Source organism: Callorhinchus milii, unplaced genomic scaffold (genome assembly GCF_018977255.1).
Source record: "Callorhinchus milii isolate IMCB2004 unplaced genomic scaffold, IMCB_Cmil_1.0 Scaffold8, whole genome shotgun sequence".
NCBI lineage: Eukaryota > Metazoa > Chordata > Chondrichthyes > Chimaeriformes > Callorhinchidae > Callorhinchus > Callorhinchus milii.
Window position 1 is genome coordinate 17,696,039 of NW_024704749.1, and position 24,384 is coordinate 17,720,422.

The 24,384-nt window shown below is 42.1% G+C and overlaps 1 protein-coding gene across 3 annotated transcripts in view; it reads left to right on the forward strand.

Annotated features, from left to right (window-relative positions):
- The window catches only part of abl1 (c-abl oncogene 1, non-receptor tyrosine kinase), a 55,868-nt gene extending 32,265 nt beyond the window's left edge, over positions 1–23,603 (forward strand). For 2 of the 3 annotated variants that reach the window (XM_042337674.1, XM_007900250.2), the window contains exons 2-11: positions 2,299–2,463; positions 3,201–3,496; positions 11,180–11,452; positions 12,942–13,026; positions 13,708–13,885; positions 14,273–14,457; positions 14,802–14,954; positions 15,596–15,685; positions 16,724–16,894; positions 17,376–23,603. In XM_042337674.1, coding sequence (XP_042193608.1) covers positions 2,299–2,463; positions 3,201–3,496; positions 11,180–11,452; positions 12,942–13,026; positions 13,708–13,885; positions 14,273–14,457; positions 14,802–14,954; positions 15,596–15,685; positions 16,724–16,894; positions 17,376–19,123 — 3,344 coding nt within the window. In that variant the 3' untranslated portion in view covers positions 19,124–23,603. The remainder of the gene's footprint in view (positions 1–2,298; positions 2,464–3,200; positions 3,497–11,179; positions 11,453–12,941; positions 13,027–13,707; positions 13,886–14,272; positions 14,458–14,801; positions 14,955–15,595; positions 15,686–16,723; positions 16,895–17,375) is intronic. The other variant, XM_042337675.1, reaches the window with a different exon arrangement.
- Positions 23,604–24,384: the final 781 nt, after the last annotated feature.

Below are 24,384 nucleotides of genomic sequence, written 5' to 3' on the forward strand. Positions count from 1 at the left end.
TTGCGATTGAAGCAAAGCTGAATATGGCTTCCTCTTCTGGAAGGACCATGTACAATCAATAGCAACTTGCATTTATATATAACACCCTTCACACGGGGTAGCATCTTGGAGCGCTGAACAGGGAGAGAGGGAAAGTGACCGTCTTCAGGCGTGAGGAAGAGGAAGGTCTTCAGGTGTGATCTAAAGAGTTAGAGAGTTTTCCAGACCTCTGCTGTGATCTGGTGTGCATAAGTCAAATGCCATGTTAATCACCCGTGGGAAGCAGGTGCTTGTGAAAAAGCTGCCCCATTTCCACAGCAGACTGAACCGGAGAACTTTACAGCAACATTCAGTCCATCGTGCCCATGCTGGTTCTCTGAAAGAGCGATAATTTCAGTCCCATTCTCCTAACGTTTCTCCATTCCATTTTACGTTTCCCTTTTCAGATATTTATCTGATTATATTCTAAAGCATGGTGATGGGATTCCGCATGTGTCAGACACCTGGCTGACCCCAAAAAAATCTGACAATAAGAAAAGCACCTCTGTAGATTAGTATTTGGCCTCCAGGGGCACTGGCAGCATCATATGTGCAATGTACAACACTGGCAGCAAACCCAGGCAGTGGCCTGTGCCAGTGCAATACAGTAAATGCGAGGAAACTGGTTACAATATGTTTCAGGAGTTGTCTGGATCAACGTCATTCACAATTTGCTTTTTTTTAAATAAAATCTTGGCTTTTAAGTTAAGGTATTTAGGTTGTGGCGGTTTTGTTTTGAGTGGCGGGGGAGTTAAACGGTTAGATGTAACATAATAATAATCCTTGCATTTGCTATAGCACCTTACGTCATTGAGGCGTCTCGAAGTGCATTGACTATATATTTTGTAGGCAAAAAGCAGCAGCCATTTGTGCACAGCAGTGTCTTACAAACAGCCAAGGAACGAGTGACCACATTTATTTGGGGGATTGTTGACCAGGACACCGGGAGAAACTCCCTTCTCTTTTCGAATAGTGCCGTGGGATCTTTACTATCCACCTGAACAGGCAGATGGGACCTCGGTTTAGCATCTCATCTGAAGGATGGTACCTCCGACAATGCAACGCATCCCCAATACCACATTGGGGTGTCAGCTTAGACTATGTGATTCCAAATCCTGACGTGGGGCTTGAACCCACAACCTTTTGACTCAGAGGCAAGAGCGCTACCTTCTCTGGATGACACACATGAAGCAAAGCCTGTTTAGGCCTTTGGTAGGCAAAGTCAGAGAAGGTGAGAGATGGGCAGAAGAACCACGTACATGGCCAAGAGAAAAAGATAGAACCAAGTAACACAGCTTTAAATTTGACGAAAGTGCATCAGAGCAACGTTGAACAAAGCTTTGAAGAGCTAATACGGTCCTACAGCCAGGATAGTATTTTTACAATAAATCTCTTCAGATTCCACATTCCGCTGATGTAGAAGAATATGGTGTTACTATGCTGAAGACGGTTGATTCATCTGTTACCAAAACGTTAGATGAATATTCTTGTTGGAACAGATGTCGGGTCTGTTACATTGCTTTTTATAATATTTATATGGTATAATTACATCAAAGCTTCAAATCTGGAAAAATACTGGCTCAGGCTGTAGCAGCATAATTTCGTACCACAGTTGCTAAGTGACAATAAATGTTATTGTACCAAGTGCGATAAATTATACAGTGTAAAACAAGTTCAGTTTTTTCCAGTGACTCACTGTTCAAAACCCAATCTATTCTGTTGTCTGAAAGCCTCCAACCAGGCCTTTATCATTGATCAATACAAAAAAAAGGCAATGTTGTTTTGGGGAGGTAGAACTGAGGCTTGTGGTTTTCTATGAACCATTCAAATACAAAAATCTAACATCTGCATTGCATTGAGATAATAACCATCAAGTAGGGCTTTGATCAAAAATATATTCTATGTGGTAAAACATATTCTGTTGCATTCTCAGTTATCTATTCCTCTGTCCCAATAGTAGATTCACAGAATTAGCCTGTCTCCAAACATGTTTTAGCCACCCACCTTGTCTACCGCTGTGCACACACTATTTAATCCCATCTTCAAAGGCACAAATTAACTCTGCAAGCACCTGTTCAGATATTCTGAGTGGCTCAGTTGATTGAACACTGATTGGTTTATTCAGCCCTTCACCTTTTGTTTGTGTGTGTGTAATATATATGTTTGTATGTGTCCCATTTCCGTAGATATTTAGGTCTTCATTCATGAGTCAGATTGCTGTGAGATTGCTCACTATACTACAAACAGTATCATATTTTTGTGTGTTTTTTTTCTTCACAGAAGCCCTGCACCGTCCAGAGTTTGAAACCCAGGGTCTGAATGAGGCTGCCCGGTGGAACTCTAAAGAGAACTTGCTCGCTTGCCCCAGTGAAAATGACCCAAATCTTTTTGTTGCACTGTACGATTTTGTCGCCAGTGGGGACAACACACTCAGCATAACCAAAGGTGAGTTGGCAACCTCGTTCTTTTTGAAGGTCTATTCAATGTAAATTGACTTAAAAACACAGAGGATTCTTGTGCACATGGAGGAGGTAGTTGGTGATCACTTGGTGCACTGAAAGGAACATTGCGTACTAGTGTAGGAGGTGCCCATGGTCACCAAGTCCCGGGAGATAACAGCTTGTTTGGATCTGCATGTACAAGCTGAAATTGTGGTGCGGGAGAATATAAAATAAATTTCCACATAAAGATGATGAATAGACCCCAGCTTGCCACCACTTTGGCACCAATGTGCCTGGATTTTCTAATTTGGCGTCTGAAATTACCTTGGACACTGGCCACTCAGTAACCTGTGGCTCAGTTTCAGAGGTTTTTTTAATACTTGGCTCCTGAGCCCATGTTTTTATGCGTAGTTGTTTCGAAGTGAAGTTGATTAACTTTAAGAGCTTATGATTCACATTTAATTGCGTTCGATATGATAGTTAACCCATAAACCCCTTAGTCAACAGTTGACTAAAACTCCTCTCTGTTACTGTCCACTTCTATTCACTTTCAGCTTATGCACTGAGTCATTGAAAAACAGCTGAAAAATAGATTTAATTGCACAACTCAATCTATGTGAACTTTGTGAGATTTTTTTTAAATAACCTGTAGTATAGGAATTCAAAAGTTTGAGTCTAAAGAACAGAGCAGTATTGCATAACCCATAAGTAAAAGTTTCTCTTTCTCTCTCTCTTCGACAGGTGAAAAACTTCGGGTTTTGGGCTACAACCACAATGGAGAATGGTGCGAGGCTCAGACTAAAAATGGGCAGGGCTGGGTTCCTAGCAACTATATTACACCCGTTAACAGTCTCGAGAAACATTCCTGGTACCATGGGCCAGTTTCACGCAATGCTGCAGAGTACCTACTCAGCAGTGGTATTAATGGGAGTTTTCTGGTGCGGGAGAGTGAAAGTAGCCCCGGACAGAGATCCATATCACTTCGTTACGAAGGAAGGGTATACCACTACAGGATAAACAGTGCGTCTGATGGGAAGGTAAGATTCTACTAGGTTGGAGGATAGGGCCTTGACACCATTGATTTCAGTGGTGGTTACGTTTATATTTGGATTCTCTTAGAATCAAGATTCACATGAGGAATGGTAGCACTGTGCTTGGATGAGTATTTGTAGACAAACATGGCAGCCAATTTGCATACAACAAGGTCCTACAAACAGTCATGAAGAGAATGACTAAATTTAGTTGGAGGGTTGTTGGCATTGGGTGGAACTTCCTTTTCTTCGAGAAGTAGCATCTCTTTAACGTCCGGTTCCTGTCCCAAACTGTTTTTCTTCATCTTCACTCCATCGCCATTCTCAACAATAACTTGCATTTATGTTGTGCTCTTCATGTGGGGTAGCGTCCCCGATCCCCTTCACAATCACTACTTCATGCCCAAATTTGCCAAACCCTCATTCATGACATCCAGGCTCAGCTTTTCAAATGCCCTCCTCGCCAGCCTCCACCATCCACAGGCTTCAGCTCATTCAGGACTTTGATCTCCACATCCTTACCCACACAAAACCCTGCGTGCCCATCATTCCTGCCCTCGTCAGATTACTGGCTCCCTGTTACCCAGCAGGATGCCTTCAAAATCCACACCCTCACCTACAAATCCCTTCATGCCCTCATACCTCCTACCTCTGTGATCTTCTCCAATCTCACTCTTCTGCCTGCCTCTTCTGTTCAGCATACTTCCATCGATCTATGCCCCCACCATCTGGAACCTCCTTCCGCAACCCCTTTATTTTGCTCCTCCTCTCAATCTTCAAAAGCCACTTAACATCCTATCTCATTGACACAGCTGTAGCCCTCTCCCCCCTCTACCACCGCACACAATCCCTCTATCTGAAGGATACAGTATAAAAATGCTTATGCAGGTTGTTAAATATTTTAATTTTGTAACTGCATTAAGTCGGCAGAAAGGCTAGACAGGAAGAATGTCTGATTCATACAATGGAGAAGTCTGTAGTGGGGTCTGTTGTGGTCAGATGCAGGAAGGAACAGAGTCTTGTCTTATTGTTGCGTAGTTTTATACAAAATTGATCTCAGTTCTGGTAAATGTTGTATGTTACTTTTCCGAATGTGAAGATGATTTGAGGGTTGAAGTCTGGGTTAACTGCAAAGAATACATTAAAGTAATAGTCAATATTGGCACCCGTAGGATTTACTTACATGAGTTCAAAGAACACAATTCTTCCCAATTTACTGTTTAATTCATTGACAGGTTGTGATGCCAAGATGTTGCTGCTAACCGAACTGAATTTGCTACACTTTAAAAGGGAATGCTATTGGCGAGGCATTAGATAAGGAGAGTACTGTTAACGTAACTTCCTACCCAAAGAAATATCTGGGAAGGGGAATTTTCTTCACCTGTTTTTGGAGAAGAGATGTTAGAATTGATGCAAGCCCAAAATCAGCCTTGAGAAACCAAAAACATGTTTACATATAAGTTTTGAATAGATGCCCAATAGTTTTGATTTAGACTGGCTGAATTCAGAATAATTTAGATTCAGCCGGCACATTTGTAAAGTGCTCTGGGACCCTACACTGCCTGAGGGGCGCTGTATAAATGCAAGTTGTTGTTGCTTTACCGTGGTGGGGTGGGGGGAGGAGGAAGAGTTCAATCATTCAAACCTTCGGATCAGAATTCCTTTGATGTGCTTAAACCTGTTGAGAACATTTAAATAGGTTAGTCTATTGTTCCTCGAGACTTGTGGCGCATGCAAACGGAATTTATTTTCTTCCCTAGTAAAAATATTTCAGAGAATTTAATAGGAAATTCCCACGTTCGCCTTCAGTTAAAATGCAATTGTCCCGTTGTTCAGCTGCGAGATGAGAAGGCAGGTGATCACTGGGTGTTGCAGACCCAGATTTATTATTTGCATTTGCTGTGGGCAAATGATGCAGGAAATTACTGTTTAGAATGAAGTGAAGTGCATTGTCTCTTTGAAGTGACTTGAAGAGCCAGTCTGTCAATCATGTAACAGAATACAGCACAGACAATACTGCCGATACATTCTCAGGCAATTAACTGCACTTCCACAGCCTCTACTCACAGCTCGACCTACTCAATTTTTATTCCTGAACCCAATCGCACACTCACCCAGACCCACTCAGTATTGATTACTGTACCGGAAACACACTCCCAATTCAGCTCAGCACTCACGACTTCTCCTGCTCCCAGCTTGACTGCCCTGGGGTCATTGCTGCGCTGGCCCTGCTCGCAGCCTGATTGCTCAGCACACAATAGAAACGCTCCTCGCAGCCAGCCTGTCGGATTATGTTTGTATTGCTGACCGTATACTCCCAGACTGATTTCTTAGTCCTCATTACTGACCCAGCCCAGTTTGCAGCCTAGCTACTCAGTCCTCCTGACTAGAATCTGCCAGGCTCTTCTCCCACCTCAAACCTACTTGAGACTCGTTGCAGTGCCCAGTTCCACTGCTGACCCGACAAGCCAAAAGAGAATAGGAAGCGAAAAGAGAAAATGTTGTAGTAAAGTCACATTCACAGGTTTGTGGTTAGAACATAAGAATTTGCTGGGCGAAAGAAGACCAAGGTCCATCTAGTTCGCCTTCCACCATCCTGGCAGTCGCTTGACATGTTGTGTCCAAAACTATATACTGTATCCCCAGATATTATTTTCTACCAGAAATCTATCATTTGTTAATATGAATATTGTGCAAACTTTTTACAATATTTTTACAAGAATTTCTGAGAAATGTGAGTCAACAACAACCAATTTGTATAGCATTTATGTAGCGCCTTTCATGTCAGAGGTTAGATTGGGTCACTGTTTATTACATCTTTATCTTTACAAAAGCTGTAGAATCTGGAGTATGTGTGCTTTTATTTCATCGAAACATGAGGCGGAATTTATAATATTTGCATCCAAAGTAGCAGCTTAGAATCATAGAATTATACAGCACAAAAGCAGGCCATTTGGCCCATCGTGTCTGTGCCAGTTCTTTGAAAAGAGCTATCTAAATCAATCCCACTCCCCCAGTCTCTCCCCATAGCCCTGCAAACTTGTGTGGATCGAGTTTATAAAATGGATTTTGTTGCATTGTTAAATCTAAATAAATTTTAAAACACTTTCTCATAAAACCTTCATTAAATATTCCAGTGACACACTGTTTTAAAGGCACCAAGGCAACGGAATATGGATCAAGATTTCCAAATTCCCCAAATCTGGGATATTCCAGTGACAACCAACAATCTGACTTTCCTTGCTTTCCAAAACCTACTGGTGTCCAAATGGCTAGCAAATCGTGCCAAATATTTTCTGCAGCACAGAAATCTTCNTTTTTTTTTCCCCTCTCCACTCAAATCACACTTATTGTGTAGCGTCGGAAATAAGCAAGAGCTTAATTTCATTGTATTTTGGCAATATTCTGGAACCTTATGCTCCTAACGCTACATCTGGGAGATGCCAGAAGTTTGACGTATTACAGACTTGTTGCTCAGTAAGTGGGGGTGGACTGTTTGAGGTAGCTTAATCCTGGCGGCTAGTTTCATGGTAACTTAAAGCTGCCCTTTTTAAGTAGTTTTTACAGTGTAGTGAGCGTACATGCTTTTTAAGGAAAAGATTTCCTGCGTACAGTCATATAGCAGTCATCTAGCCAATAGTTTTATATCGTGAGATTCGCCTTTTTTAAAAAAAATAGTTTTGATCATTTACTTCCCTCCTTTCTTTTATTTAATTTGGTTTTTCGTTTTGTAATGATACAAGCGTAAGAAGGGTACAAAAGAACTTATAAAATGAAAAGAGAAGCCTGTCAGTTCAGAAGAGGAGAAATAAAATGCGTTTACAACTTGTAGACATACTTGCCTTTGTGCTTTGCACAACAAAGTAATTAAATGGGACTTGGAGCGCAGAGTTGGAGTCAGTCCACCAAAGGCTGCTCTCAGCCAGTGTGAAGGGAACGTGTTTGCTAACCACTTCTTCTGCTGAGAAAGTGCCGACAATGGGACGCAGCTAATTCTGACACCGTGGCATTTTACCTTGCACGTATTCTGGTTCCCTTCTGGCCAGGTAGAGCACAACCTGGTTCAGTTTACAGCGGTGCCACTTGTGGCGTGGACTGCCTTTGTACAACAACAGCAACTTGCATTTATCTCGCCCACAAAATGTACAGCCAGTTCACTTTACAGTATATCTGTGAAGCACTTTGAGATGTCTCGAAGACGTGATAAGGCGCTGTATCAAATGCAAGGATTATTATTATATTCACGTGGGTAGTGTCCCGGAGTGCTTTGTAAGCGGAACCCAGCAGCACAACTGACCCCTGTAAACAGTTCGGTGCATCTTATGGGGGAAGGAAACATATTGCCTTCAGCTGTCATCTCCTACAGAAACCCTGAGATTTACTGCTCTCGGCCTTGCTAGCAATTCTCCGTGTGGAATGTCTGATGAAATTCTTCACAAGGTTGTTGTTCTAGACCAACAAAAAGCATTCACACCAGGACGCATCATTAGGCCAGCGCACGTGGCTCTATGTGGCATACCATTCATAGCAGGATTTGGATTCTTAAAAGAAATTATTTACATTTTTGCCATTTTTCTCTCCATGCCATTTGCCTTCCTCCAACCTCCTCCACTGCCTACAACCTCCTCCATGACAACAGGCTCAGGAAACATCAAGCTCTTGGCTTCCATTCCAGTGCCTCAGGTGGTATATCACAAGCCCTGTGGAATTTCACAGTTACTGTGAGCTACTCCCTCTTATTAATGAAACTGCCACGGCTGCAGACTGTCTTATTTATTCTTATTTGGAATGTCCTATTCGAGCAACAACAATGACCAAGCCATACACGCTGATGCCAAAAGGAAAATATTGCATGTCAATCAAGTTAGTTTACAGTGTTCCTTCACCGCACTGCCCCTCCTGAAATTGACCAGGAAGGGTATGTGAGCCCTGTTTAGCCTAAGTAGCAGTGACCCTATCCCATCCTGTGCTGTAGTTACCATCTGTTTCTGGCTATATCAAGTTTAGCTCCTTCGCAGTTGTAAGATGCTAGGGAGGCTTCCCCGACTCTGTTACTATTGATTATCGCATTAGAATCCCAACTCCTTTTGAGGCTTGTCGTTATTCTAGCTTCGGCTTCAAAAGCACTGGGATGCTGTCATGATAGCCAATTGAAACAGAATGAAACAGAAACAACAACAACAAATTACATTTATAAAGCGCCTTTCACATCAGAAGGATGTCCTGAGGCGCTGAAATACACTACGCTATGTGAAGCAGACTTTGTCTATATTGTCAATTGCGACGGAATCCCACCCCTTTGTGAAGCTATTATATTTGATATTAAGACAGGATTTTCTTTTTTAGCCTCTCTCCTTATTGAGGGCAGGAGCCTCAGCTGCTCCTTTGGCCACTGTATCATTGCAAATGAAAGTCGTACCTCGTTACAGGCTGAAGATGAAGACCTTTGGGAATAAGTTCTACCGAGAGAAATTTATTCTCCATTGACTACCTAACCTACTCCAACTACACATGAACAATTTGTTATGTAGCGGTTTGGATGAAACCGTTCCCAACAAATGCACTACGCTACACAGTGAAATCTGTGAAGCACTTTGAGACATCTCGTGACGTGGTAAGGCACCATGTCAAATGCAAGGATAATTATTACAGAAATTAAACAGAGACGATACTTTTTTGTTTGTATGTTAATGTCAATGAATTTTTGGTCAATCGTGGCAAGGGCTATTAAAGCCTTGCAGTTAATGAACACTCGCCTATAAAGTCGCTGCACTTTACAGAAACCTTGTGAAACACTTTTGAATTGTTCTCGGCATTATAGCCAATGCCAAATGCAAGGGTTTTTATTGTTTTCATTATTATTTGAAGCAATGGGACGTGCCTCATGAAGGATATCACACTGCTTCCCTTTGCCTCTTTGTTTATCCAGTCCACTCTCATCCCTCACTCAGCAGGAAGCAGCAGCAAAAACAATTTGCTCCGAGCTCTTTAAATAAAAACAATATGTTTTAGTTTTATTCACTGGTCATCTTCCCATCCACCCCTCCACTACCATAAAAATGTTGCCCACATGCAAAAAAGTTTAAAAGTATAAATCTTATCATAATAAAAAGCCGGGTGTCTGACACATGTGGAAACGCATCCCCGTGCTTAAGAGTATCCAAACCAAACTGAGAATTCCATGCATCCCACCTACACACGGAAATTCCAGAGATAGATTGTTGAAATGGAACGTGCACTCTCTCTTGGCTGGAGGGACACATCCTGCTTACCTAATTCCGGAAAGTATTAGGCGCAGGTTGGCAAGAGCCAAGGTTTGGGGACCTCAGAGTGTGCATTGGGATACTGCTGGAGTTTAACCAGCTAAAACCGCATAGCTTGCCATTGATAGCGCTGTCTGGCAAGCTTTCGCTCTGCATGTCCAGCTAGGACTACCCTACCCATCAGGGCTTTGGCTTGCAGGGTGAACAAGAGTAGAGTAGGATGATTTCCTGCCCCCAGTGACTGGTCTGCCCTTCCAAGTCCTGTCAATGAGACAGTTTGGCTGTGCTATCATCAGCAGTGCCCTGGAGTACTGCAGGCCCACCTGGCTCAGGCACTGGATTAGCACGATTGCCACATAGAGCTGGCTCGATTGCGACATTCCATTACCAAACATGTCACCTTGGAGCCATTTCAGCTCCTGCCTTTAACTTTCCTGCCTCTAGAAATCGAGATGGTGAAAATGGAGTCAGTGAGTGCCAAACATTTGCCTGAATTACCTTAACCCACTCTGTACCACTGGTGTAGTGGTTCTGCTTGGATTTACCGATACACTACTCTATCGCTGAAACATTGGCGGGATGATGACCCTTTTTAGGATCTGAAGTTTTCCTCTTTATCCCAACGCCTTGGGACGTCCTCCCGACGTGGAAGGCACTATACAAATGTAATTTGTCTTGTATAGAGTTCTTTTATTTCAGTTGCATTCAGTAATGCAGGGAAACAAATGGGCTTCGTATTTTCTATTGATAATTGATGAGCAATCTTCAAAAGATTTGTTGGCTTTTCTATATTTAATGTACTGATATCTATTTTCAGGAAGCTATAACTATATCAGTGTGTCTCACATTCCCACTTTTATATGGGAACACGATGGAATGTACTTGGGTGAAATTAAAGGGTTTGTGATCTGCGTGAAGGTGTCAGTTTGGCTCGGATAGCAGCACTTGAAAGGTTATTGGTTAAAGCCCCACGTTGGGGCTTGAGTTTGTTATGAGCCAGATACTCTATTGCAGTGCTGGGGAACCACTGCTGTGTCATCCTTTGTTGTGAGACCTTAAATTAAGGTCAATTCTGCCTGTTCTTTAAACTTTAAAGTTGACGTTAAAGATCCCATGACACTTATTCAGAAGAAAGTTTCTCCATTGTGTCCTGGCCAATAATCCTCCAAATAAATTAGTCATTCATCTCGAGGCTGTTTGTGGTATCTTGCATTACATGAAATGGCTGCTACATTTGCCATCAAAAGAAAATAATAGTAATAGACAGTAATTAATGTGAAGCTATAAAAATGCAAGCACTTTTTTTCTCTAAATTAAAACGATCAAAAATGTTGGCTTTTCTAATCTTAATCGAAAATGATTGTAGAAAACCCATCAGAATCTATTAATTTTCAAAACGTTGACACTGATTTTCTTTGTCTTTCAGCTGTATGTATCCTCAGAAAGTCGATTCAATACTTTGGCAGAACTTGTGCACCACCACTCAACAGTGGCTGATGGCCTTATCACAACACTACACTATCCAGCACCCAAACGCAACAAGCCAACCATTTACGGTGTCTCCCCAAACTACGACAAGTGGGAGATAGAAAGAACAGATATTACAATGAAACACAAGTTGGGTGGCGGACAGTATGGTGAGGTGTACGAGGGAGTCTGGAAGAAATACAATCTAACTGTGGCAGTGAAGACACTAAAGGTACTGATGATTTCAGTTTAAGCTTCGGTAATGGCATCGAAGAATCTAGTCCAGAGATGTAGTTTACCAGGAATATAATTTTCATAGACGATTTGAAAACTGTTGAGTCTTTTTCAGTCTATCGCATACAATTTTTGTTCTTCACAAACGTTCCTTGAATAGAATGTAAGTATTCACTGTAGCTGCACAAAGTTTCATAATACTGACATAGCTGTTTTGTTTAGATACCAAAGCTGTAACGCCCTGGGACATCTTTGCGACGTGGAGGGTGCTCTATACAAGTGTAATTTGTTGCCGTTATTGTGATACTGTCTTAATTGCAGAGAAGGCTGCAGTTTCACTGCCTAGTTCTCCGCAGGCTGCAGTGTCTAGCATTGTGAATGGAGAGGAATCGTGAGGCCAGGTGGATATTTAGCATGCTGAAAAGCAAGACTAGGTTGTTAGGGCAGGCTGCAAAGTGAATTGTTTGTTTGGTGTTGTCTTGATAATAGCATCTGACCTATAAATAAAGGCTCTGGAGTGTTGCCTGTGGAATTCAATTAGTGTCAATCGTACTCTCAGCACCTTCCCAGCACGTGGATGTTAAATTCTCGGTAGTAATTCAAAGATGCAAAATTATTCGGTTCTGTATCTGTTATGTTGTCACGCATTTTTTTTTTTCCGCGTGTGAATAGCACTGGAATGCTAAGCGTGTGACGTGACATTTAACACGCCTTTCCGTAGCTCTTTCCATACTTAATTTCTCAGTTACTTATGGGTTTTATTGACTTTCAAAAGTGTAATAAACTGAATCAAAACTCGGGCAGCGGGCAAATTCTAATCGCCGCACAGGTTTCAAAATGGATTCATAATAGAAATAATTTGGTTCACCAGACCTGTTCAAGGTGTGGTTCTGTTTAAATGCTGTCAGTCACATAAAACACTTGAACAATAAACCCAGCTGTGTTCTGTTGGATCTTTACTTTGTTCACTGTTTAAATTTTTCCAGTTCTTCATATAATATTTTTAGACTGGATTTGATACACAGTACTTGCCCCAGGACCTGTACACATTTGTTCATAGAGAAGGTAATGAGTACAGTATTCACCACCAATTTCACCACAGTGTTTGTTGTGCCTAAGGTTCCAGTTTGTTCAGTGGACAAAAAAAGTCTGTTACAGTGAAAGTGCAGAATTTTTAAGCATCAAGAATATAAATTGAAACCTTAACTAAAGTTGTGCAGTGTTAATGTCTTGTTTTCATGTGTTTATTTGGCTCTGCAATTGCCTCATTGTCAGCATTCTAATTTTTGTACTGCATATTAACTATAGTAGATCTGTGGTGAAACAACGCTACATTTATTGTGTTTTATAAAGACTGTGAAACTAACTTGCTTTTGAGTGCACGGCATTACAGATTTCAATGAAGTGAAAGCCTTTTTGTGTCTTGTTATAGTGGCTCTCCTTCACTGGTCTTCCTTACCTAACTCTGAGATGTTCTCTTTCCCCAGGAAGATACTATGGAAGTGGAAGAGTTCTTGAAAGAAGCTGCAGTTATGAAGGAAATTAAACATCCCAATCTGGTTCAGCTGCTGGGTATGTGGCATTTTGTGTTCTCATGATTGGAAGTGTTTGAATATCACAGTTTTGCCCACAAAATACACAGTCAATTTACTTTACAGTATATTCTGTGAAGTGCTTTGAGACGCCTCAAAGACATGAATAGGCACTATATCAAATGCAAGGATTATTATATTATTATTACAATAATTGAAAGTCCAGAATCACAAAATAATTCTGGCTGCGACATATCTGTACAGCTGCTCATAACTGTTTGTGAGACATTGCTGTGCGCAAATTGGCAGCAGCGTTTGCCTACAAATACACCGTCACTACAGTTCACAATAAAATCTTTGTGTAAGACCTCTCAACTTTGTGATAAGATGCAATATCAAATGCAAGGATTATTATATTATCGGTATGTTCAAACCACTAGCTTGCCAATCAGAGCGCTGCCTGCCAAGCTTCCTGCTGCTTGTCCAGCTCAGACCACCCTATGCATTAGAGCTATTTTTGCTGCACTTCGCAGCAGTGATATAGTCTTCACCTTGTTGTAGTGCAAGACCATCTTCCACTTTGAGGAATAGCCAGAGTTAGTAGTCCACGCCCGGGGCGAGGAATCTACAGTATGAGAGGTCGTGAACAGAATGTGGAAGTTAGTTCCACGTTCACAGGGAGGCTATTATATGCTTTGACAACTGTACATTTTGTTTAAAGGTGTATGTACTCGAGAGCCTCCGTTTTACATTATCACTGAGTTTATGACTCATGGTAATCTCCTGGACTACTTGCGGGATTGCAACAAGGAAGAGGTGAATGCAGTTGTGCTGCTTTATATGGCAACTCAGATATCATCGGCGATGGAGTATTTGGAGAAGAAAAATTTCATTCACAGGTACTTATCTCAAAGCAGCACAAGTCTTTCGTATTGACGCGAATAATCTCAATGTGCAGAAATGAAAAATCCTTCCAACTCCAATGAACTTTCCAGTGATTGCCCCAACGTCAGATTGAATTCATTTTACAGAAAATTGTATTCACAAAATATAATTTTAAAATGTGTTGGGTGTGAAAGTGGCGCTGAGCAAGAAATAATAATTTACAATGACCCTTTTGCAACAGAGAGAGAAATATTTATGTAGGTCACAATGAGATTGTAAGTGACTTTTGTCAAATTCTTTGAGACTGTATAAATAAATTGCAAGACCATCTTCCACTTTGAGGAACAGATGTCCACAGATCCCAGTGATCTAATGGTTCCTCACAATCTTTCTTTCCACAGGGATCTTGCTGCCAGAAACTGCCTCGTAGGGGAGAACCACTTGGTTAAAGTGGCTGATTTTGGGCTCAGCAGGTTGATGACGGGGGACACTTACACGGCACACGCTGGAGCTAAATTTCCCATTAAATGGACAGCTCCTGAGAGCCTGGCCTACAATAAATTTTCAATCAAATCGGATGTGTGGGGTAAGTGCAAAGGCAGCCACTATCAAAGCGCTCCATTATATTGCTCAGGACCCCAAAATTGTCCGCCACAGCATCATTTCCTTGTACTTCACATGTACACTTTGCATTCACTGCCAAACAAAACTTTGAAAATGTGGAGAAATAAAGGAACATCAACAATGAGCCTATTTATCATCGTTAGTTTAGGTTGAGAGGTTATCGATGATGGCTTTAAATTGCAACTATCTGGTGCAATTTCTTAGAAACAGAACTTTTTACCTTTACATCCAGCTTGAGTCCTAACAAGTCCCTGCAGTCTCAATGTTAGAGTGAAGTAATCTGACGCATTTTATTTTTGCCTGCAGCGTTTGGTGTTCTTTTGTGGGAGATTGCGACCTACGGTATGTCTCCTTACCCCGGGATTGACCTCTCACAGGTTTACGACCTGTTGGAAAAAGACTACAGGATGGAGAGGCCAGAAGGCTGTCCTGAGAAAGTGTACGAGTTGATGCGAGCGTGTGAGTACATCTATCAGATTGGCACACAGTGACATGTTCAGAAGATGATATTGAACGGTGTCGGTTCCCTTAGAAACAAGGGCCTGGCACATCACGGCATAACCTCTTTAACCAAACTATCTCCTGGTTATCATGATGCCTGTTCCAAGATTGGATTGTAAATCAGTTGAACACAAAGCATAACTGGATTTGATAGCAAAAAAAACCTCTCAGATTTTCCGCATTTAATTGATGAGAAACAGGAATTTCAGCACAGAAATAAGCTTAGTGAACCCTGGCTGATTCTCTCCCCTTCCACCCCCACCCTCCCCACTTTACCCCTCAATCCAGGAACATTGACTTACTGGATCTGTGTGACACATTGTCACTCCAGATAATTTATCAACTGAGTCACCGGGAGAGGGATGGGGAGCGAAAGTTTATTTACTGACTGAATAAAATGTTTTGCTGTATTTTTGACCAATGTCTTACAAGCTACTATCTGTTCCAGCACCACGTTTTATTACGGGTTCATTGGTATTATTTGACTCTCAGTTGGAAAACCGTGTCATGGTAAAAAAAAAAAAATGTTTTGCCTCAAGACTGTTCCTGCAGTTGACTAATTGTCAGCGTTTTGATCTAACCACAATGCTTGCATGTAGGTTGGAAGTGGAACCCAGGGGACAGGCCATCGTTTGCAGATGTACATCGAGCTTTTGACACGATGTTCCAAGAATCCAGCATATCTGAAGGTAAGTGTCAGTTCAGTGACACACAGCCTTAAGATAAAGCGCTTAAGTCTACAACATTTTGCAAACTCTTGTTACTCCTCTGGCTGCTCCCTCTGCTCTGCCAACTCAGAGCTTCTTCAGCCCCACCCACCGGTCACCTCCATCCCACAATTGGTGGGCAAGTTTTCAGCCACTTTGCCCTACGGAACTCTCTTCTGATGTCCCTCCACCTCACCCACTCCCTCTCTTCTTTCAAAACACAGTCGAAGATCCATTTCTTTGATGACACCTTTGGCCATTTCTTCACACCCTCTGCTTGGGCTTCCACTCTCTTTTTAAAAAAAAGTATTTTGAGATGGTGAAATGTATGTGAAAGGAACAATATGAGTGCAAATTGTTGTGGATTAACTCAAATCAGCAGAAGTGATAAATCTAACAACAGATGAGGTGGAAGTGCATATTGAGTGAATGTGGTACCAAGTTTCTGCAGGTGGAGTGAATTAGTTAGATTTATATTACCCAAATGTGACAAATTACTGGATTGGTGCAGTACTGGAGGGCAATACTATATTGTACCTTGGAGCCTGAATATTAATACTCTGAAGTATTTTACATTTCATGTCATGTACTGAAAGCTTTTCTGATCTGTGACCTGAAGGCAGGAAATATTCCTCTGATGTCTTAACAATCAGGAAATAGTAGGTTCCATTTCTGTAACAAACTGCCTCTGCTAATCAATATCAGCACATGTGTTAGAGCGGGTTCTCTTTATTGTGGGTTATTGGGGTCAAAAATGTGCCGACTTCATAGTGGGATTTCTTCTGATAGCGGGGGATAAGTTACACTGAGCAGAGTTCCTGTGAGTCAGTGTGACTTATTCCCATTTTCCTTTGTTAAGGAATCCCATTAGTTCTGAATGTAAAAGGCTGTGTTAGAGTTGTCTGGCATCAGCCTTCCACGTTAGTATATGTTTTTAGAATAAATGCCATGAAATTCAACTACATGATATTTGACCGTCCGTTAGGAAAATGACACTGATCTTTATAATGTGCTTTTCAGAGGTAGAAAAAGAACTTGGAAAGAAAGGAGGCAAGAGCTCTGCTAGTCATAAGCCTCAGGCGCCAGAACTTCCAACCAAAACCCGAACTCTTAGGAGAACAACAGAAAGCAAAGAGGCAAATGAAGTTCAAGAGATGCCCCTTTCAACATTTAAACTTCCAGGTGAATTTGGTACGTCTCAGATTAGATTTTAAATCCTGCACCGAAATGTGAGTAAAGTTAAACTGGGTTGCAGGTATTGCAGACAATCTGTCCAGAATCTGACATTTTGTGGGACATTGCCCTGCACAAATTGGTTGCCGCTTTCACCTACGAAATACAGCCGCTGCACTTCACAGTAAGTCCAGTGAAGTGCTTTGAGAGGCCTCGAAGCTGTGATAAGGCGCTATATCCAATTCAAGGATTATTTTGTTATTTTAATTGCTAATTTTGTTATTTGGGAATAGAAAAGTGACACCTGAGAGGGGATTTGATAGAAGTGTATAAAATGATGAAGGGTCGGGGTTTGAGAAACACACTTTATTTAAAATAAATTTTGACTTTTTTTGGAATTTCAAAAGCAACATGATTTGTGGAGTTAGTTGACATATATTTTCACGGAATTAACACTAACCGTCTTTTAATCTGCGTTGACCCTCTCACTGAAATATAGATGGACTGGATCACGAGATGGCCATTTCCCCAATGCTTCCACGGAAGGACAGAGAACCGGATAGCAACTGCAACGATGAGGAGCGTTTGCAGTCGTTCACTAAAGAGAAAGGAAAGACCGCTTCCATCTTTAGTTCTTTCATCAAGAAAAAGAAAAAGACTGCGCCGACCCCTCCTAAACGCAGCAGCTCCTTTCGGGATATGGATGGACATTCGGAGAAAAGAGGGGAAACAGCGGAAGACAGCAGTGTAGCTGGTAAAGATGTGAACAACGGTGCCTTTGTGAACAGTGTGGGGCCTCACAATGACGCAATCGATCCGACCAAGTTTCAGCAGTCGTTTAGCACTGGGGCACAAAGCGCTAACAACGGAGCAGGGGTCACCAACGGGAGCCCGGCAGGACCGACTGGTTTCTTCTCCCCAAATTCGAAGAAGTCCAGTACTCTAGTTCTGGTAAAGCCTATTGGGAATGATGAGGAGTCCACGACAAATACAAAACATTTCATGAGGTCTTGTTCTGCATCGTCCATGCCCCCGGGAAATAAAGACTCGGAGAGGAAAGCACTGACTCTCCCTCGGGATCTGCAATCCGCAGGAAAGCAGTCCGAATCCGTGGCCTTGGGTTGCGACCGAAACGAGAAGCCAGCCTTGCCCCGAAAGAGGACAAACGATAACAAGGTGGACGTTCTTCCCAGAGGAAACATGACCACTCCTCCTCGGCTGCCCAAGAAGAACGAGGAGGTAACTGATGACACGTTCAACAACTTGGAGTCGAGCCCCAGTTCAAGTCCACCGGCATCAACGCTGAAACTCGTGCGCAGACAGCCGGCAGGTCACACCCAGAAAGAACTCAAAGAAGAGAATGCAAAGTCTTGTGCCTTAGTCCCTCCTTTGCACGATCAGGCCTCCAGCATCACGTCCCCCACGCTGAAACCAAGCTCCACCTACTTGGGTGGAGTTAAACTGTCGAACGATGACTTGCGGATACGAAGGTTCAAGCAGCCTTCTGATCAGCTCACGTCCGTTCCTGTGAAGGACAGGGGAAAGCTACAGAAGCCCAAGCCCGCGCCCCCTCCTCCGCCAGGCGTGAAATCGGTGAAACCTCCTCGAAGCCCTACCCACGAGACTGCGGGGGAGACGGGAACGGGCGTCAAGCACAAACAGCCAACTCAGGTCACAGACACTGTGAGTAGTGATGCCTCGAAACCAAGCCAATCAGGGGATGTGATGAAAAGGCCTCTCCTCCATTCTGCACCAAAGCCTCAATCCTCTATGAAGCCATCAGCTACAGTGGTCCCGTTAACCACATCAGCTGCACCTTCACCCACACAACCTGCCTTACCAAACACAAGCGGAGACCAGCAATCCTTGCCCACAACGCCCTTCATTCCACTTATCTCCACCAGAGTTTCCTTGCGCAAGACACGGCAGCAGCCAGAGAAGATTACCAGCGCCAACATTACCAAGGACACAGTTTTGGAAAGCACAGAAGCATTGCGAGCGGCTATCGGAAAGAATTCTGAGCAAATGGCCAGTCACAGCGCAGTACTGGAGGCTGGTAAAAACCTGTATACGTTCTGTGTGAGCTACGTGGACTCGATTCAACAGATGCGCAACAAGTTTGCCTTCAGGGAGGCCATCAACAAGCTGGAGAACAACCTGCGGGAGCTGCAGATCTGCTCAGCCAGTCAGGACTTCACCAAACTTCTCTCGTCTGTGAAAGAAATCAGTGACATCGTCCAGAGGTAGCAAAGGCTTGGATAAAACCCCACAAAAGCTGCTTCCAGACTCCACAACCAATAGATCAGGAGAAGGACTTGAATTCTCAGTGCCAGGGGGGTGGCTTGGACCATGGTGGTCGTATTGCTCGGTAACCCTGTAAACTCCCGTATCTACTTCATTTACCTCCGTCAGGGCTTTAATGCATCAACAAAAGGAGCCAACGAGTTAAATCCAAATTGCCCACCCTCCAAAAATGGTTCCACGTGAATAGGCAGCCATAATATTTAGCGAAAAATGTGGAGCCCAAAAAGGATGTTGGTAATGTCGCGGTCGTGACCTGAAAACCTATGGTTGGGTTTTGTTCATACTGTGTTCTAGCTTCCCTGCCTAGTGAACTGCACTAATTTCCGGAGCTTGTTTGTCCTGGGAGGGTCAGTAAGGATGTAATGGTGGTTGTGGCAGCACAGCTTTTAATGCAAATAGTTGCCCAGCTCTATACACACACGCACACACACACACAAACATTTTTTGCTACTCCAAAGCAATAGGTTTATTGAATTCCTCTGGGGACAAGGGAGAAAATAACTGCTTCACAGTAGTTGTTGGGGCTTGAGATAGTTTGGCATGCCAATGTATGGTTGTGACTTTATATCCAAGAGACCAAGCTGTAGATTCACCTCGGCCGTCCTCTTCACTATATCTAGTTTTTATTTGGCCGGAGATTTTTTTGCTCTCACAATGCTGAATAAATAATAAAGAGGACCCGCATACTCTTAACACGATAAATGCTGTTATTAGCACTTTAGCAGATCCGGTCTCCTTTGGGTGTGAGGCCGCCAAATGTTTATACTGTGCTTAAAATGGTTACGATTATGTACCGCTGTGTAACCTGATCAGTACTAGGAGGCTGCTTTTGGCTAATTACTGTACCAAGGATTCAACATGTGTGCTACTGCAGCTGATAGCTTCGATTTGCAGGACCCGAGACCCAAATGGCTCCACATTGCATTGTGATGGGACTTGCTTGGTGCCCCCCCCTTACCAACCCCGACAGATCCTCCTTCATTTATAAACACTATGAGCACCCTCTGGTGGCAGAGTCATTCTGGCACGAGAGGACAGCAGAAAATCTCTGCCACTTTCTGGCACACAAAGCCTGTTGCAATTTCTCATTTCCTCTTTTTTTTCTCTCCCGACTCTCAGTCCAGCACCGTTTTTCACTGGTTTGTGTACGAGATATGACTACAGCTGTCCCAAGCGTTTCCACAGCTCCTACCTCATTCCTGCAGATGTTCCACGCAATGTTTAGCGTTGAGAAGGAGATCGTAAAAGGGGTAAATCTTTTTTTTCAGGATAAGAAGCCACGTGGTCCAGTTTAAAACGATCAGCCCCACCACCTACAGTGGCTTGTGAAAGTAATGCACATTTAAAGGCGTGCTATTATGTTGGCAGGTTCTTTCTTGCTCAATGCTAAATGATTTCGGCAACCACAGCTTTTGACTCTGGCAAGTTTGAATCCATAATGTGATTATCACCTGAGTGCTTTAGTCTAAAAGATGTAGAATGGAACGTACACTTTCAAAACTGATATTCAAACGAGTTTTGCCAAATCGAGCCATAGTTACAGTGTGCTCGCCTCAATTCTTCTGAAAGGATTAATGATGGACCTGGCTCCTCTCAGTCTCCCTAGTTCTAAACAGAAAATATCAGGAGTACGACTGTCTCTATAGCAATGCATTGCCATATGTAACATATATGGAATTGTGCGTCTGTTTTTCTTCAACATAATCTTATCAGGAGATGAATGTGATTCTGGCAAATGAACTTGAATTAAAGACTCGGCAAGACCTTTTAATCCCGATAGGGAAGGTTATGTTTCCCGAGCAAGTGAGCAATATACATATTCAGCAATACTTAATACAGCAATAATTTAATAATTATAGTGTCAAAAAGAGGATATTTTGATTCCAATCCACCCCATAAAGAGTATTTTTTGTTCTGCCAGAGAATTGCTGTGTGTTCTAGTTCACTGCAGTGACTGAAGCAGAAGTCCCTTGACGAAATCTTTGTGTCTCAGTTGAGAGCCCCCACGCCCCCCTTCCCCAACCGAGTTCTAGCAATGTTCAATGTGAGCCTTCCATACACACTGTGCAGTGGTTATCCCATTCTTGATGTTGGCATTGACTTTGTGGAGGGGAAAGCTCCATAGTTTATTGTTCAGTTCAATAGAATCATGGCAAAGTAGCCTTTGGAAGTTGTTAAGACCTAATCATTGCACTGCCCTGAGGAGTAGTTGGGTCTCTGCTGGGTGACGTGTTTTAAATGCACCATTTAACGTTCTTTGATACTTCTCAACCTGAATCTTTAGGTGTTTACAAACCAAATGTACCGAAACACAAATGTGAAATATTAAGTTTCAAGACGTTTTAGAGCGAGGACTGTTGCAATTTACTTTTATTACCATTGTCCTAATCTCCCGTCAGACCTACTAAAGGTGGCTATTACCCAGAGATGACTTTAGCCAAATGGAGATTTTGCAAGTTGAAAAAACAGTTGCATAATTGCTTTAAAATCCATTGAACCCTTCTTGGCAAAGGTGCTGTTATGATGCTGGTTGTTAAGGAGAGAGATTTTTGCATTGTGATTGTGGAATTGCACTACAGAGAGGTCTCAAGGGGAAAGGCTAAATTTGGCTGTTTCACAGATGGGCTGTATGCAACCTGATAGATTTGCTATTTTATTTAATTACAGTTAATTTTCTGAAAAGACTTGAAATTGAATACTCTGTAAAGCTCGTACCAATCATTAAGAGCTGTATTATTATGTGACTGTCATGGTAATAAACACAAAAGATTTCGTCTGAAATGATCAAAACTGAACCAGTTTGGGTTCCACTACTACAGCTCCAAATTTCATGCCTGTGAAATTTCCAGATCTGTCCAGTAAAGTGCCCTCATGCTTTCAATTTTCTTTCCAAATACTATGATTTAGGAGTTTTAAAGAGATATTGGCAAGAGCTGAAATTCCTGATAATTTTCTTTTCTGTAAGAAGTACAGCCATGGTGCCATAAGTGTCCTTCCCTACTGTTTGCAATTGTGTGAGTTGCACAAAGGATTTTTCTTTTATTTTAAATGTTGTGGTATATGGCCCGGCAAGTTCCAAAAGCCATGGCCCGGTCAACAAGGCATCGATACTGGAGACTGGTTTCAAAGTCCTGGCTTACTCTGGTTCTAACTTATTATTTATTCCCTTCATGAAGCATGGGATTCTTGAACTAAATACATGCTCAACTCCCAAAACTAATCTCATAATAATCTATTTATTTGAACAAGCCTAATAAACTTTTTCCACAAGACGTTTCGACAAATGGCCAAAACATACAGTCACAAATTTAGTCAAATAGTTTTGAGAATCTATGTTTGCATCTTCAATACTGGATTACGACCGTTTCATTAAGAGGCCTTTTTAAGGTTATAATATGTGAAATCCAAAGTGCAGTGAAGTTGCTTTTACAAAATGTGTACTTGTCAGTAGATCACGAAGCAGTCTTCATTACTGTACAATAAATGTGATATTTTATCACTTAGCATACATCTATCTAGAAGCTTTCTCAATGCAAACAGCTTAATTCTAGCAAACAAATGCTTTGGCATGAATTTGATTATTCACTGATGGTAACTGAACTGGCTTCTTAGCAGAAGCATTTGCCTACGTACATTCGATTCTATTAAATCTTATGCTTTGCTTCGAGACGTCCTTTTACATGAAAAGTGCTACATAAAGATAAGTTGTAAAGAAGATGGTGTGTTTCATTCAAGTGAAAGTAACATCTTGTCAGCTCCAGCTCTTAAGATCGTTGTGGCTTGTGCACTGAACACCTTTAGAACTCACTAAATGAAGTTCTGTAAAAAAAAAAAAAATTGTTTTGTTACCATAGGGTGGAAAGTTTAGCTCAACTGTGTCCTTTAGTGAGAGATTACATTTGTTTTTTAAAAATCGAAACTGAAATTTATTTTTTTTCCCTTCCTGTTGAGAGTGAGCATAAGGTTAAATCAGAATCAGGACTAGTTTATCAATGGAACTTTAGGGTTAAACCGCTATAATATATACTAGTAGTTGGCTCCATATTATTTTTCAATTAACTTGCGGTGACAAGGCCTCCAGTGTTTATCTGTGTGTACGAGCGTCATTCTGACAAATAACACGGAGCACGTTGACCAATGCTGTCAGCACAGAAACATTTCACCTCATAAAGTACATTATAAAAGAAGAGACCTTTGGAGGGGTTACAAGACTGCAATCTAATCTGGTGTTCGGTGAGGACTGCTATGAAGTTTTGCTGTTATGATTGACATTACATGAACACCTGCAACACATTACTTTGTAATTGTGGTGTGTTTCACTGAGTTCTGAAACCATTGGGTTTCAGAGCGACTCAATGCCTTTGGGGAAATGATCATTTGACGGATTTCTTTTTATTATTACTTTTTTTCTCCCCCCCCCCCCCCCCCCAATTTCTCTTCCTCGCTTTCCAATCCAATGTCATCAACCCTGATCCTGAAGCCAGTGCTTTTCTACAGTTAACCTCTCAAGCAGAACACTTGATCAATGCACTTGTTTGCCACTGGCATTGTCGAGGAGCTTTTAACGTGAAGCCAGGTTTATAGGACCACGGTGATCTCATTGTTTGGTACAATTTTTGATCCCCGTGACTTAAATATGACTTGCCTCAGAATGTCTAGACCAATCTTATAACCATAAAATCGCATTCTTTTGAATGAGAGAGACGAGGAGCGGAGATTCTTCCCACTCAGCTTGAGTTTCATCTTAACTGGTTGTAATTTCCTTCCCACGTATTCCCTCAGTTTATATCCACCCTGCTTGCTGCCCCTCTCTATGTCACGAAAGTGAGATGTGTTCTGTTGCCATTATTAATGTTTCTCGATCTCAATTGACAGATGAGCTTTGCTCTCAAGGACAGTGCCTTCCCTATGGGTTACGCAGATTGAGATATTACCTTTAAGATTAAAAACAGGTGAACCACTTATAAAAGAGAGACACTTAACAGGGAAGAGGACTTTGCCATTTTCACACAGCGGCATTACCTTAGTGGCTGCTTCAGAGCAACATTGACAGAGACCTGAGAACAGTGGTCTGTGTAAACGTGGGGATCTGAGGAGTAAAATGGGGGGGGGGGGGGCGCGGAATGTATATCCTTAGTCAACTTTAATGCATTTAACTGCAAACAGAATATGTGCATACAGAAAACCATCTCAAGGAAAGATAA